Source organism: Acomys russatus, chromosome 13 (assembly GCF_903995435.1).
Source record: "Acomys russatus chromosome 13, mAcoRus1.1, whole genome shotgun sequence".
Lineage (NCBI taxonomy): Eukaryota > Metazoa > Chordata > Mammalia > Rodentia > Muridae > Acomys > Acomys russatus.
The window spans coordinates 25,019,057-25,036,538 of NC_067149.1; the positions used below are offsets into that span (position 1 = coordinate 25,019,057).

General features: G+C 40.1%; 1 protein-coding gene across 2 annotated transcripts in view; it reads left to right on the top strand.

Annotated features, from left to right (window-relative positions):
• Positions 1-16,070, top strand: part of LOC127197206 (chemokine-like protein TAFA-1) — a 545,549-nt gene extending 529,479 nt beyond the window's left edge. Inside the window, exons 4-5 of one of the 2 annotated variants that reach the window (XM_051154954.1) lie at positions 8,264-8,388; positions 14,333-16,070. In XM_051154954.1, the coding sequence (XP_051010911.1) occupies positions 8,264-8,388; positions 14,333-14,350 (143 nt within the window). In that variant the 3' untranslated portion in view covers positions 14,351-16,070. The remainder of the gene's footprint in view (positions 1-8,263; positions 8,389-14,332) is intronic. The other variant, XM_051154953.1, reaches the window with a different exon arrangement.
• The last annotated feature ends 1,412 nt before the right edge of the window (positions 16,071-17,482 follow it).

Consider the following 17,482-nt stretch of genomic DNA (forward strand, 5'->3'; position numbering starts at 1 on the left):
ACTAAGGTGGCGTGGCAGCAAGTTCAAAGCCTGAAAGACACACGAAGGCCCTGACAGGCAGAGACCACCACAGATAACCACAAGCTATCAAAACGCAGAGTTGTGGAGCCCAGTCCAAGTGGATGCAACTATAAAACTCTTCCACACATAAGGCTCCAGAAGGGAACATGGTGGAAGAGGGGGGCAGAAAGATGGTAAGAACCAGAGTATCAGGGATTTAGGTGTGAGATTGTGCCTCCTAGTAACATCAGAAGCAGTACGCATAAAAGTCTCACCAACATCACTGCCCACACAGGAGCTGACCAAGGACAAGGTCAGTGGACATGCTGAAGTAGACTGGAGAAAAGCACAAGAGGCTGCAACCCTACACAAGGAACTATAGGCAACTGTGGAAAGCTGGGAGCAGGAGAGGTGATCTTTCCCTTCCAATTGCTTTTCCAGTGTCAAATGGTCAGCCCTAAAAACATCATGCAATTAATATTTTACAGACTGAACATGTTATATATGTGTGTGTGTGTATGCATGGATGTATATATGCATATATGTATATCCATATAATCTATATATGTAATGTATATATATGTATATGCATATATATGCAGGCAATAACAATTAACAAAAAAAAGAGGCCATAAATTTGAAGGAGAGGAGGGAGGGGAATATGAGAGAGTTTGGAAGAAGGAAAAGGAAGGTAGACAATTTCTAATTATATAATCTCAAAAATTAAAAAATGAAAAATATGTTTTATACAAAAGTTTAAAAAAATGGCAACAACCAAAAGCTTTCGGGGTGTGTTTGGAGTGCAGCGACACCTCTTTGGTATGCCTCCTCCCTTGTTGTCTTTTCTTCTCTCTTACACACCATGGCCCAATTGGTCTTCCCCAAGCACCCTTTACTCACACTCCATTTTTGTTCGTGGAATCTAGGTTCTAGAATCTTCAGGTGACTGACCTCATTCAAAAAAAAGTGCCAGAAGGCTAAGTTTCCTTCTCTAAGGACAGTTCTGGAGTATATTAAAGGTTTCCCATTTCCACCTCCCCATGCCAGCCTGCTTTTTTAGCATAGTAGTGGATTTGCTTGCAGAACTCGCTGTGCCCCCGTTTATTCATGACAAACAGCAGCGGTGCGTCTGCTAAGAAACCAGATCTAAAGTGAAGCTGGAGGGCGGGCTCCTGTCATGGTCTTTATCCCTAGATAAAGACCATCGAGAAACAATTCCTGGGCTGAGCGTCAACCGTTGGCTGCCTAGACGATATAAAAGGGGGTTTCTGCTCTTCTTCAATACGATGCTCTTGTGCTTTATTTATTAAACTGGGTGCGGATTACTATGTTGCTGCACCCCTCTTCAGTGACTATGGCCGTACTAGGAGCAGCATCAGGACAGGATGCCCGCCAGCCATCTAGGGTCTCACTGAGTCGCCTCTTGGCATACTTGTGGCTCCGCTGCAATATGATCTGGTGTAAGAGAGAAATCCAGGACTCATGATTAAAGGGGCTTTAGTGATTTTTAAGAAGCTCTCCAGGAGACATGAATATCCTTGAAAGAACTGAAGATCAGATATTTCCTGCACATGACACATTCACGGAGCAAATCCCAGAACCCTGGGGTTAAAAAGACCTTAAAGCCACCCCCCTTTCATAATCACTATGGATAAGAGAAAGTCGGTTTCGTGGATGATGTTTAATTAACTCGGTTTTTCTGAGGGATGAAAAGCCCTTGTCACAGTTACATATCTGCTGCACAGCATCCCTCACTTCCCAAATTGTTCCCTGGTGGGGATTCTGTACAATGTTGTAACTAATGGAATCTAGCAAAGCGCATCGCAGACCAGAGAAGCAGCAAGCGTGCTGAAGCTAATTTCATCAGACATCGAATGTGATTTTTTTTTATCTTCTGTATGTGTTTGTGTATGACATGAAATTATTTTCAGCAGTAACATAGCAGGGAAAATTCACTCACTCAGCAATCAATAATTGTTTTAAGTTCTCTGAATTCTGGACAAAATACTATAAATAAGTGAGCATTGTCAGACTTGCGTTTAAGCTGGTCTCTGTAAAACTGGAAAGGCTAACCATTCGGTTTCAATAGTAACCACTGTGAGGATGATGTAAAAAATTTAAGTTCTTACTACAGGGGCCAGAAGTGCTAAAACATCACTTTAATGCTAATCCTCGGATGTAAAAGCAGGTGGATTGTGAGTGTGGGGCAACTAGGACTACATAATAAAAATTTTCAACATAAAAGGGGATGGAGAGATGCCTCAGAGCTTAAGAGCATAGACTGCTCTTCCAAAGGACCTGGGTTCAAACCTCAGCACCCACATGGCAGCTCACAATTATCTGTAACTCCAATTGCAAGGAATCTGACTCTCTCACTCAGACATACTTGCAGACAAAACACCAATGTACAAAAAAATAAAAATAAATTTAAAAATCTAATACAGAAACACAAACAGACATTCAGCAAATGCCAAATGTCATTCATATTATTAGCTACTATAGTTTGAGACAATTAAAATGTATTCAGATGAAGAATCTAGACTTTTAAATGTACATTTTAATTATGTATACATATATTTGTGTGAGGAAAGAAAGACTATGTTGGAAGACGAAGGACTCTAAATGGAAGGAGTTAGGTTGAAAGAGAAGTAGTGAGAAAAAGAAAGGCAAACATTGTGTTTTGTTCATGTGGAGAATCTAGATTTGGAGAGAGACAGAGACAGAGACACAGAGACAGAGAGAGATACAGAGAGAGAAGGAAAGAGGGAGAGAGAGACGTACACACACACACAGACACATAGACAGGAGATGGGGGGGGGGCGGTAAGTAAACAGTTGAAATAAGAAAGGGATGTGCCAGACCTGACTATAAGAACAGTACATATATAAATGTGTGTGTGTGTGTGTGTGTGTGTGTGTGTGTACATGTGTGCATGTGAAAATATCAAAATAAAACTCATAATCATGTATTCTAACTAAACATTTTTAAAAGTGGCTGGAGTGGTTGGAGAAACAGCTCAGCAGTTAAGAGCATGTCTTGCTTTTGCAGAGGACTGAGTTTGGTTCCCAATGATCACATGGAAGCTCACAGTTCTACAAGTATCTTATACCGCTTTTAGCTTCCATGAGCACTGTACACCTCAGGTGCACGGACATGCATGCAGGCAAAGCACTCATGCACATAAAATAAGTAAGTAAATGCTTGTATAGTAAATGAGTAGACATTAAGAAAATAAAAGCATTTTAAATTTAAAATTTCTCAGTTTGGAGTAAAAAGGTTTGTTTGGGGGGTGTTTTGTTTTGTTTTGTTGTTTCTTGACACAGGGTTTCTCTGTGAAGCTCTGGCTGCCCTGGAATTTGTTCATGTCGATCAGGCTGGCTGAAATTCAGAGATCCACCTGTCTCTGACTCCTGAATGTTGGGATCAGAGATGTGAGTTTTTTTATTTGTTTTTTAATAAAAAAAAATTTAGAAATGAGTCATAACACAAAAAAATTCCTATTCATCTCCATATCTTCACAAAGGAAATGATATCTCTAGAAAAAGCACTGTGTTTAAAAAATGAACATAGAATTAAAAACTGTTGTTAAATAAAATTGGATGTTTACAATACATGCAATAAGCATTGAACCCCTATTCAGATCTAGCCATTGGACAGGACATTCTCCACAGTTGTGTGGAGAGTAGGGACTGACTCTGACATGAACTCTGGTGCCCCATTTTTGACCACTTCTGTTTGGTGGGGAGGCCTGGTGGCACCCAGAGGTAGGGTAACTGGGCTACCAGGATGAGACCTGATAGGCTGTGACCACATGGTGGGGGAGGAGGTCCCCTTCTGTCACAGACCTAGGAGAGGGGAATAGTATCAAAGAGGGAGGGAGGGAGGAACAGAAGGACACAGGTGAGGGGAAAACAATTAAGATGTAATCTGAATAAATCAATTAAATAAAAAAATTAAAAAGGAAAAATGGATGTTTAAAATTATGGGACAATTAAGTAAAATTTGAGCCAGGTCTGGTGGTTCAGGCCTGTAACCTAATCACTCAGGGAGGCAGAGGCAAGCAGATCTCTGTGAATTTGAGCCCAGCTTGGTCTACAAAGCAAGTCCATGACAACCAAGGCTACACAGAGAAACTTTGTCTTGAAAAACCGAAGAAGGAGGAGGAGGAGAAGGAGGAGGAGGAGGAGGAGGAGGAGGAGGAGGAGGAGGAATGAAATTTGAATGCATCATAGAAAACTGACCAAAGTTTTAGGAATATTACTAAATGCATAACATCAATTTCTATTTTATTTCATAAATATGTATTGAGCAGGAAAAAGAATTTTTATATTGACACTTTTCTAACTGTAATTTTATCTCCAATTTAGATTTAGAAACATCTAACTTGCATTGATACAAGCTCGTTTTATGGAGTTTAGCAGATTGTTACTGTTCCCATAGTTTGAAGGTTTAAAATAGTTTCCAGTTTGGGTAAAGAAAAAGGGTAGTTTGATATTCTCCTTGTGTATCATATAAAAGATATTGCAGGAAATACAAGTTTTATTTTTAAAACTCGCAGCATTAGGGACTACAGCTTGGCCTAGGGTGCAAAGCAGTATATATGAAGATGCCCATATATTGGGATGCTCCACCCAACAAGGCAGTGCTGGAGAAGGAACCAGCTCACTGAGGAAAGGCAGGTCAGCCACTTCATTCTGCAAAGAAAACCACAATAGGGGGCTGGAGAGATGGCTCAGAGGTTAAGGCCATTGACTGCTCCTCCAGAGGTCCTGAGTTCAATTCCCAGCAACCACATGGTTCAAGTCTCACAACCATCTATAATGTGATCTGATATCCTCTTCTGGTCTGCACATGTACGTACAGCCAGAGCACTGTATACATAATAATACATAAATCTTTAAAAAAAGAAAAAGAAAAGGAAGAAAGAAAGAAAAGCCACAATAGGAATGTGTCACTGCTATAAATATATCTGGGGACATTTTCATTCTTCCAGAGCCTTCCTTATAACAGCCGGCGTCTCTTTACTTGAATTAAAGGTGCTTCATCAGTTTGGAGATTTCTTTGCTATGTCTTGTCTATACATTTACTTAGAAAATGTTAACGCCTAAGAGAAAGGGAAACTGCTTTGGTAGTAGCTTGCAGCAAAGTAGGTCAACTCACAGAGGGCACAGACTGCCTGAAGGATGGGATTGTGCCAGTCTTTGGAAGCTGGAACAAATACTCCAGGCTGACCTCGCTGCCGGGAGTTCTTTATTGCTATGCTTCGATGAGGAAGGGGGGAAGTGACAACATGCTCATTGAAAGGATTGTTGAGAGCACACTAACCTCTTCAGAGCAAAAGGTCAGACAGTGTCTGCTCAAGGTGATTTCAATTCAGGGGCACAGTATGAATATACAGGGTAGACTTTAAAGGGTAAACATTGGCTTTGGTGATAAGTGTGCATACTTTCTGGTTAAACAGCAGTTGAAGGGAACCACATATTGTAAGTTTTCAATAAACACCAGCAAATCTTTATTTCTATCTCATGTTTATGGACGTTTTAACATTTATTTTTGCTCCCACATTATTTTCTTTGCTGTAGAAAAGTTAGATTCTTTTACTCATATGGTCCCCTATTCATCAGCACGGATACGTTCTTTTACCTATGACACAAAAACCTAACCTCGCTCCATGCCTGTTGCATAGCACTGATAGTGAAAAGAAAAATAGATAGATACGTGTGCTATCATGCTTCATCAACTCATGCTGTACTGTGTATATACATAGAAGGCTTAACGAACTTTGACCCCTGATACCTTCTTAGCATGCCTGATGTAGGCATTATATAAACATTGATCTGTTCCACATAAAATAAAATCATGTAATGTAGCAAAATCATCCCTGAAAATTCTCTTATATTAGTGATATAAAGAAGCAGATTTGATTTTGTCTATATATAACCCTGACCAATGGTTTTACTCAAAGCTGAAGTAACAGTGAAATCTAAAGGAAGGAGGGATTTAGCTAAAGAAAGAATGAAAGGGGGTGGAGAGATGACTGAGCAGTTAGGAACACTGGCTGTTCTTCCAGAGGACTGGGGTTGCATTCCTGAAACCATGTGGCCCCTCCCAATCATCTGTAACTCTAGTCCCAGAGCATCTGATGCCCTCTCCTGGGCTTTTTGTGCATGGCATGCATGTTGTTTACAGACATGCATACAAGCAAAACATTCATATGCATTAAATAAAAATAAATCTCTTCTCTAAAAACAAGTGTGAAAGAAGAAAAGCTTAAATGCAGTATTTTTGAATGGATGGAACTAGAAATAATCATACTGAGTGAGTTAACCCAGAAGCAGAAAGAATAACATGGTATATACTCACTTATAATTGGATACTAGTCCAAGAGGCACGTCCCATGAAAGTCTTCACTTACCAGGAGATTGGGATAGTTCTGAGGACATCTTTTAGGACTCTAGGTGAGAGAAGGATGGGAGAATTAGGAAACAGAAGGATCCAGAGGGTCCTAGAAACCCACAAGAAGAACATCAGGATGGGTAGATCTGGGCACAGGAGTTCTGCTTAAACTACTGCACCAACCAAGGGCAATACATGCAGTGAACATCAAACCCCTTTTCAGATCTAGCCAATGGACAAGATATTCTTCACAGTTGGGTGGAGAGCAGGGACTGACTCGGACGTGAACTCTGGTGTCCCATATTTGACCACTTCCCCATGGTGGGGAAGCCTGGTGGCACTCAGAGAAAGAATAAGCAAGCTACCAAGATGAGACTTGATAGCTTATGACCATATAGTGGGGGAGGAGGTCCTCTTTGGTCACAGACGTAGGGGAGAGGAATAGGATGAAAGCAGGAGGGAGGGAGGATTGGGAGGGTACAAGAGATAGGAGAACAGTTAAGATACAATCTGAATAAATTAATTAAATAAAAAAAAGATTTTTGAATGGAAAACAAAACACTCAGGTGGATTTGTAAGGAGCTAACATAGTGAGAAACAGAAAACAGAAACTTGTTTTTCATTCAGCTTTATAGCGTTATTATAAAAGTATGATATGTGTATATGTGTGCATATAGACACACATGCATGGATATATGCACGTAAGTGTGTATACATACACATGAACACATATATTATCTAACCAATAAACCGAGCCACTCAAGCCAAATTATAGTATACAGGCAGGTTTATCAGCTCTCAGGAGGAAATCAGTGAAGGCTCAATGCAGAGGGAGACAGAAAAGTGGTGAGAGAGAAACCACACACTCAGAGAGGGGGCCGGGGGAGAAAGGAATTGCAGAAAGAGAAATAGAGAGGAATTTCAGAAAGAGAGAGAGAGGGTAGGGTACCAAAATGTCTGGATTATATAGTGAAGAGCCTTTGGGGGACAGGAAACCCTGCCCCTGGGCTGGGAAGTTCAGGGTAGAGGGCAGGGTCTGTCAGCCATGCCCTGTAATGGGTAGGACTGAGGGATGCTGAGACAACCTGGAGGCCATTGCTAGCATCTTATGGCCATCCTTGATGTAACCCTAAAAAGACAGCTTCACCTGAGGCTTGGCTCGTACTAGTTCTTCCTAAAGCTTATCAAACATACAAAAGGGAAACCACAGCCCATACCTGCTGTACCTTTGAGTGCAAAGGAACAAACTTCCTTTTATCATTGCTCTTGATTTGTACTTTACAACTTTGCTTCTGTGCTTTTTGGCTCACTTTTTTTTTTTTTTTTTTTTTTTTTTTTTCTTTTGCTAGGGCTTTGAAATTCTCTGAGGCCCTAGGCTAAGGGATAAACCTAATGCTGGGTGGATAAACTGGCCTTTCTAAAAAGAATACGTCAGTCATTCTGAAGAATACTCAGCTCTTTGTCCCTTTAACTGGAAAGAAATAGCACAAGGTCCCTGTCCTACAAAAAGCAGTGAGTTAAAATCCCTCAAAATCTGAGAGTAAATCTCCCACGTAGCAAGTATCAGGCCAGGAAGAGCTATGTAACAAGACTCTATCTCAGACAGAGCGACACAAAACAAAAGTGTCTCCATTTCTCATTCTTTAATCATATGAGGTGATTTTGGACAACGTGGTGCATAAGAAAAACCAGGTGACATCGTTGTGTTTGTGTTATGATACTTGCTTCCTTGAAAAGTCCTCCCTATGCAGCCTTGGAGGATGGAGGTAGTCCTGCAGAGAACATTAAAACCTGCAGAGGGACGCAGCATCAGAATACAGGGTCATTTGGCAACATACAAATACAGCTGTTTCCTGTTTTCGCACAGCCTCCATCGTAATTGGGAAATGGTGGTGTGAGATGGAGCCCTGCCTAGAAGGAGAAGAATGTAAGACGCTCCCTGACAACTCCGGATGGATGTGTGCTACAGGCAACAAAATCAAGACCACAAGGGTAAGTCCACTTCCAAGTATTATATTCTTGTTCCAAACTGTACTATTTGCTTTGCTCTTGCCTTGGCAACATTCCGAAGGGCTTGGAATGGGACAGGAGGAAAAGAGGGTTTTGTTATTTTTTTTAACAGGACATATTCCGGACTAGGTGGGTCAGTGTGCGTCCATGAATTAGAAGTTAAGACTTTGAGCCTGACCTTTCTGCATGATGTAGCTCTTGATTTGTTACAGAGTCACAGACAAAGTGGCTGGGGGAGGGGCAGTCATCAGGGTGGTTACTTGGGTATCGCACCTTGCAACCATGCTGTGCAGAATAAGAATCCCATGCCTTGCTCGATTCATCCAGGCAGTGTGCTGAAAAGGACTGTGTTTAAGTTATGTCACGTTTAAAGGAAAGTCAGCAATCATTCCTTGATTGCAAACGGCTTCCTAAAATTCTAAAATCTGGAGAGTGAAGCTGTCTTCCCACCCACCCCCATCGGTACTAGAGTTGTGGTACCATACCAGGGGTGATGGATGTGGCTAGGCCAGCCAGTCACCACATAGGGATCAGAATTCCATGATGACAAAAGAGGAGAAGATGGCTGGAGTTCTGGATGCTTAAGAGGCATTCTTTATCCACTAGTACAAAGGCATGAAAGCATTTTAACAGCTAATACTATCTTATGCTGTGTATGCTGTGTACCACCCAACTGTCAGTATATCATCCTTGGAGAATGTCTGTACCTGAGTATGTTTGTGTATGTTTTTACTTCTTGGATACGTAAAAAAAAGTGATCTTTACCAGTTGTAAAGTCCACATGATAAACATTTACTCTGACAACAAAAAGTGATGCAAAATTTGAAGAGCATCCTGAATTCTAGCCACTATATTATGAACCTTGATATGCTCTTTCTTCCCAACATGATACTTTCAATAAATAAAAGTGGTCCTTGAAGCTATGTGATACAGAAATAAGAAGTAAAGTTATGTAATACTGTATACAAACACTCAAGTTTTTCATATATAAAATAAAGGCATATCAATAAATGACCATAGTTCCTTGGCCTGAGGTCGAAGGATATTTCTGAACTACTTTAACTTGTCAATATGCACCCGTGTGTCTCTGAATAATTCAGCATAGATTTTTGCTTCTCATTGCAATTAAACAATTACATAAGGAAGCATCCACAAGTGAGGCTGGCTTGGGTTACTTACCCTCCAAAGAACTTGTTTTAATTAGCTGGTGGAGGAGGCCAGATTTGCATGTGGTTATGCTTTGTCTGAAAGGTACCTGGACAAGCTAGAATACTTGAAGCTACTCTGAATTAGAGTTATACTTCAATCACCTTTGGTTTGAACATATCACTCAAGTGTCTGATGCCACATCTCAGGCCCTAGTCAACTGATGACTGATAGCCTATATGGAAGGTACCCCTGGCTCTCAGGATGACTTGTAATCTAAAACTCATTAAAGAAAACTATTCCAACTCATAAAGTATTTCAATATTTAAGTATAGACTATATCAAGAATTCCATATCAGCGACTCTTGGGAAGATAGACTTTATACTCAAAAACTAAAAAATGAAATCATCAGAAAAAAAAGTTCCTGCAACTATTTTGGGAGCTGCGCAGCTTTTATTTTAAACTTGGCCCCTGTTTTATTTTGGAGTCTATTTTAAGCATCGGTATGTTGTAGTGTACACCCAGACACCTTTCTCATCAAAGGAAGCTTGTGCAGAACCTGATCACTGTAACAGATAGTGGAGCATGCTGTTTGCTCCACCCAGGGTGTTACTGAGATGACCCAGGCATCTGAAGGTCCAAGAGAAATCAAGCATGGCTGATACTGCTTTGAAAGCCAAGGGTGTATGTGTTCTGCCACATGCACAGCTGAGAATTCTCATGTCTACTTTTAGAGGGGGAAAGAGGACACTTGACAAACCTATGCCTTATAAACACTGGGAGTACTCAAACATTATTTTCACCTTTTCTCTATGAGATTCCCCCCAAAACTCCTCGACGTCAAGATCACTTTCAAACAGAAAGCATGTCACTGGAGTCCAGACATGCATCCAGGAGCCCACATTCTGAGTGGATGGTAGACTAACACCAGTTCTTAGATCATATGCTCTGAAAAGAAGGTCTATGCTAATTTTTCTACACCCCATGGTGCTTTTCCCATTGGAATACATATATGCCTACCCACTTCAAATATTGACTCTAGCAATTTAACTTTTAAAATAGTTTAATGCACAGAGGGACTTCGAACCTTATGAGTTCAATGTTTATTGTTATTTAAGAGGTAAGAAAAATAAAGGAAAGCACTTCTTTTCTTCTTATATGTAAGTCTGGTTTAATAAGAACACTGCCCACAACTCCCAAAAGTGAAAAGGTGAAAAAAAAATACTCTAAACTGTTAACTGGCAAGTGAGCATTTCTTTTGGGCTGTTGGCTTAAATATTAGTAAACTGGGACAGAGGGGAGGACATCCTATTGGGACTCTAGATGAGAGAAGCATGGGAGAATAGCAAAGTAGAAGGATCCAGAGGGTCCTAGAAACCTACAAGTGGAACATTATGATAGGCAGATTTGGGCCCAGGGGTCCTGCTCAAACTAAGGCATCAGCCAAGGACAATACAGGCGGTAAACATTAAACCCCTACCCAGATCTAGCCAATGGGCAGAACATTCTCCACAGTTGAGTGGAGAGTGGGATATGACTTTCTCAGGTACTCTGGTGCCTCACATTTGACCACGTCCCCTGGAGGGGAAGACTTGGTGGCACTCAGAGGAAGGACAGCAGGATACCAAGAAGAGACTTTATACCCTATGAGCATATACAGGGGGAGGTAATCCCTCTCAGGAACAGTCATAGGGGAGGGGAATAAGGGGAAAATGGGAAGGAGGGAAGAATGGGAGGATACAAGGGATGGGATAACCATTGAGATGTAACAAGAATAAATTAATAAAAAAAATATTTTGAAAAAAATTAACTCTTGTGCCATTTCTAAAGTGCTTGTTGCACAAACATAAAGACATGAATTTGGATTCCCATGGCCCACATAAACAGCGAGGATGGCACATGCCTGTATCCTGGTGCTGGGAAGCAGAGATAGGAGGATCCCTAGAGCTTGCTGCCCAATTATCCTTGCCAAATCTGTGAGCTCCAGATTCCATGAATGACCTTTCTCAAAAACTATGGATCATAGTACCTCTGGCTTCCATGTACACACGTGCATACATACACACCCCAGAAAACATGTGTGTACATATAACCATGCATAAATAAACAAAATAAATTCCAGGGTAAAGGACTTTGCCAGAAGGTTTCAAGAGACTTGATTCTTTCCCCCACTCAAATCCTTCTGGCAAATATAGATAAGCAAAAGATGTTTTGCTGTGTGGTCTACTTTAAAGATTTCCAGTGTTCATTTTTAAAGGAGGGCTGGAGAATAGAACTCTTAAGTATCATCTAAACTACAAGCCTCCAGAATAGACAAGCCATGCTAAAGAAATCTCTTGGTACTGGTGGCTGTCAGAGATAGTCTAACCTAAGGAGGTAGAAAAGATAAATGGAATTAAGTAAAGCATTTTCTATTGGTGGATTTGGGGTGATGAACCTTAAGAAAACTCAAGATTCCTGGAAGTCATGATATAGAAAGGAAGTATTCATGTTTGAGAGGTTGTCACAGATTCAGTGGGAAGTGGGATAGCATTGGTATCACACTCCTCTGGGGAGCTTGATATATCATCACAGAGTTTTATGGCCAAACCTCATTGGTTGAGCTACTTGATTAAATTGTTTCATTGTTATATAGTAGCAAACAAAACTAAATATTGCCTTAAAATCTTTTACTGTCTTTCCATATATTTCTTCACATTTATTTTACTTAAGATAGTATGTCAAATAAAGACTTGGAATATTGCTGAGGCTATACCCATATTCAGTAACAGAAGCCTTGCCTTGCATAGCTAGCACACTGGCTTGATTTAGAAGAGAAGAATTCCCTACAGAGGAAACACGGTATTGGACTATGATAAGCTTACTGTACCTGGAAATGGAATGCCAGGTGTTTTGAAGACATGAAAGGAAAATGGATGGAATGCACAGAGAATTATAGTCAGTTGGAAAGAAAACAAAAGGAGGGAGCTTGAAGAGCATAGTCTGATTGATTTCCTTGGGAAGAATCAATCAACTGTAGGTTTGCTTCAATCCTATGGGGGAAAACAATAATTAGAGTGTCTTGTAAACTTAAGTTTTGTTTCCTAAAAGAGAAATTTTCAGACCTTACATTACACAACACAGAGTATTATCCATTTTGTCAAATCACTGCTTATGTGAGTGGCCAACACAACCCCCATGGTCCTCTCTCCGTGCTCTCCTGGTCTATTCCTCTGATGATGACTCTGAATTTGGCAGCATGTGTCCATTCTAATTATCCCAACACTATATATATAAAAGAGCAGAATCCCAGGCTTGACACCTTCTAGCTTCTTGTTCTTCTTCACAAAGATTCTACGAGATCTAAAATTACAATTCTGATTGCCATTCAATTTTTAGTTAAAATACTGAAAGAGAGGGAGAGAAAGATGCCAACCTCCAAAGAGGTAATATCAAATTGCTGTCCAAAATAAAAGGCAATTGAAAGACAAGGAAGAGACATTAAACATGGAGACGGTTGAAAGATTTACAGAACTGCAGTAAAGGAAGAAAATTTGTTTTATAGAGTCACAGTTACCCCTGAAAGCAATGAACTCATTCATTGCTTTAGTGAGTAAGTACAGGTAAACCTATGTTATCTCATTTTAATGTGTTAATGGATCCTGGATTTAATGGCAGTAGGGCAGAGTGCCTGGTCTTCCACATTTGGATAGGATGTAAAGATAGAGATGAAAGAAAGGCAATTTCAATTCGGTTTGCTAAATGCTACTTTAGCCCTTTTTGTGGTGGCAAAAGAAGACACAGTCAACCAAAGGTTGTGTCAGCCATTGGAATAAAGGGAATTTATGAAAAATTCCCACACATTCTTCTTCACCCGGACCAAGAAATGTTTGAGTGAAAATTTTTATTATTGGTCTACCTAACACAAAAAGATCTTAATTAATTTGCTACACTTTCCAAGGCTATAAAAAAAAAAACCACTATGTCTAGGAGTACATGTATATGATACCCTGGTATGCACAAGACGCTGGTTTTGGTTCTGACATCACAAGAAATTGAGATGATAAAGAACAATAGCTTATTTCCTCAAGCTGCCTTGTCCCAGCAGGAGGCATCATTCATGCTCTCAGCCAGTGGTTCATTGAGCATGCATCTGTCCTTAATATTTGAGTCTTTGGATCCTTAGTGAGATGGATTGAGGGGCATGTATAGACCCGTGCATGTTCTTGATTCCAGTTAACACTCATCATTGGATGGAAGAGTCCCTCATCTTATAAAAGTTTTCCTCTTTTCCGCCACAGACATGGACTAATCTAGGCAATGGCTACCACTGATAACTTCTCAGTGTCTTACAACAGACAACTTCACAAGGCCACGGGATGGACAGTTCAAATTCTCATCGTAGGAGCAGAGATTGATTATATAATTTGTATAGCCCATTGCAACAAAAAAATCTATTAGTAAATTCACAACAGCCACAGTGAGGAAATAAAGCAACTATGGAGCCCTATTGGGACAGAACCCATGGAATTGGATAGCAGTTGTATACTCATGAAGCCAATTTTGGCTAGACATTTCTCTACGAATCTTTCTCCTCAATTTTGACACAGAGAAACTTAGTGGGTGAATGAAAATATGGAGGATTGATCCTCGTGCTTTGAGCATCATTTGAGAACCACCTGAATATGGCAATACAATAAAATTAAAGACATATTTCTTTTCTGCATGAACACATTTTCTCTGTTCCTTCATTTCTTACTTTTCTTACTGAAACATTTTTCTTTCTTTCTTTGGTTTCAGATTCACCCAAGAACCTAACAGAAGCATTTGTTATATAAATAGGAAAAACCAACCTGTGGAAAATACATTGTGAGGATTTAAAACATCTTACATACTTGCAAGCCAAATGGATCTCTTATTTGCACTTGGACTGGTTACAGATAAACACAGTGCATTTCCTCTGTGAAATAAAGCATCCCAAATGAAGAAGACTCGGGATTTCCTGGCAGCATCATGGAAAACAGCTTTTAAAACCGAGTTTTCTCTGTGAAATCTGGGGGATCATGAAGAGCGATCACCCATCTTCTAATTTGGAACTACTGTTACTTTGTACCATTTGAAATATATGTACATATATAATATTTTGAAATATTATATATTCTCTTCAAGAAATGAACAGTACCACAATGTGAGGTGGCTGGTGTAGCCGTTTCAGTTTTGGATATTTGGTCAGTTTTGTTTTGTTTTGCTGTTTCTTTTTTCTCTCGGTGAGGAAGATACATGCCCATGTGAGAATCCAACATGGCACTCTCCCTGGAAGGCCAGCTGCAGGCGGACTCCTGGAATCTGAGGCATCCTAACACTACTGGGTCAAGAGCTTCCCCCTGTTTCTACCTGGTGACCCAGGGAAGCTCAACGTCTTGTTTCCTTGCTTTCTACCCTGTGCAATATTAGCATGCAAGCTTGGCTTACATAACCATACTTTATATTCGACTGATATATAATAACCGTTCTAACCTCTTCCAGGAAACTATTTTTAGAACTACTAGCTTTTCCACAGATAAGCAAATGAGGATTCTTGAGGGACCTGCTTCACCATGCTATTAAGACTCTAGCAGGATGGTAGGATGTAGATCCCTATACTACTAAGTCCTGTAAATACAATGTCTTAGGGCTTTGTATAGCTGTCCTAGACTGCAGAAGTGTCCTCTGATTAAATCCAAAGTCTGGCATTGTTAAGTACATAGTGCTGTAGCGACAAGTCTTATCATGACACCTCTTTCTATGTTTGATTTGCTTTTTCCTAGAGTATTCACATCCCCTCTGGCGAGGTAGGAAGGCTATGAAAGCAATTAGGTTTCACAATGATCTATGTGACCAAGTGTTGGACAGCCCTATTAAAGTGGTAAATAACTTCTTTCTTAACCCACTTGTCCTCTTTGTTTGCCATTTAGTTTTACAGCCTCTGCTTTAATCAAACCATGAGAACACCCTGCTCATATTCGTAGTTAGCTAGACAGTCTTGGAATCTATGGAGGTTACTATAGCCAACAATACTATTTTGAAACCAAGAAAGTCATTAATGTGATTGTAGTGAAATATCCAGTTATAATTACTGATCTTCCATGTGGGTCACTCTGACAACAACAACGACAATACATTCTCCCTGCCTTTTTGGAGTTTCTGAGCTGAACTAAGAGGTAAACATCTACTTTAAAGTCTGGTTCTCCTGGGGAAACTTTGAATGGGAATTTGTACTCCTCTTAGCATGTCATCTCACAATAGCAGATTTTTTTCCTCCCAAAATTATTCTCTGGCACCTGTGTTGTTAGAGCCTTATGGTAAATCAACAGTATCATGGCCCCTGTCTGGATTTTTTTAGTATCAATCCTCAAGGAAAACTCAAGACACCCCCACTTCTACTCTACCAAGAAAGCCTGGAGTCTGATTGAATGTGTGAACTTCTCTCCAGAAAATTTGATTCTGTATCTGAAAGGCCTGTAAAAAGCATCTAGAGATTGAAATAGAATCTTGACTATAAAATTGAGACTTCTAAAGACTTTTGTAGATATTTGCTAAGTGGTAACATAAGATTTGTGCCAGTATCCAGATGTGGTGGCAGGTGACAGCTAGCCATCACTTGAGATCCAAGCACCTGGAAAGTGGAAGTAGGAAGATTGTGAGTTCAAAGTCAGCATAGGATACAGAACCAGGCCCCTGGCTCAAAAGAAAGGAAAAAAAAATTAATGCCAGCAGTATTTGTTTTACAGCACAGATTCAAGTACCACGCAATATGCTTTTTAAAACTGCCTTTTATCTGTCAGCTTCAGGTTGAAATTAAAACCATGAATATTAAAAATGATACATTGGAGGAAAAAATTAAAACAGAAATACTTGCCAGAGAATTTAGTAGAGCGTTTAACACACCAAAAGAGGGTGTAGCATCAAAGAAGACTGGAACAAAAAAGCCAAGTTTTAAACAAAAATAAATACACAGGTAAATCAGGTTCAGGAATGTTGGAGTGTCACTTTGCTAAATAGAAGAGTGCACATCACATGAAATGGGAGCCTACAAAAATTAACTTCCAGGGGAATTTACCATAACCATATTGCCCCATTTTCAGATTTTCAGGAAACATGGAAACCTAGAGCTTTGCATGAAATTACTTAACATTCTTAAAACCGAATAAGCCACCTTCAGTTAAATGGCTTCAAATGGGATTACTGAGTCATAGACTCTGAAGGGTGGACTTGGCTCTGACATTAATGTCCCCCGGAGTCTTCTACTAGCTTGGAACCCAGATGAAAGTCCAATGAGAAGAAATTGGGCTCTTCTATTTTGCAAAACCTTCCTTTAGAATACAATTCTGCTAACACACCATCTGTGAGGTTCATGTTTTCCTGCCCTGGAATCAGCAGCTATCACTCAATGTAACAGCTAGACTAGAGAGCTGTATCTGTTATCTCATTCTCACCCATGAAGTCACACAGTAGCATCCCTTGAAGAGACCTGGAAGACGAAGTCAGGAAAGATGACCGTGTCAGAAGCAGGCATCAATCCACTAAGACAGTGCAAATATTAGTAAATGCCAAATTCAATATGGACTCATCCAAGTCCCTTACACAGATGCGTGAACCATCCAATTGTGTTTAAATTTAAGGTGTTCAAGTTTTTGGGAATTCAGTGTCTACCATCTGCCTACTGAGCCTGCACATTTGTGATGCACAAAATTTTAGCGCATGCATATAGTAACAATGGGATCATTGTGTATGACTAATATCAATTTTAAGCGCAAGCTGCAAGTACCCTGAGTAATATGGTAAGATAATTGGAAATATATAGACAGATTCGGTCAGAGTTCGGTTCTTGGTAAAAGGGAAAGTGAAGGTTGCTCTTAAGTCAAAGATTTTTTAAAGTGAGTCAAGTTCCTTTGCTGACATGTTGAGGTT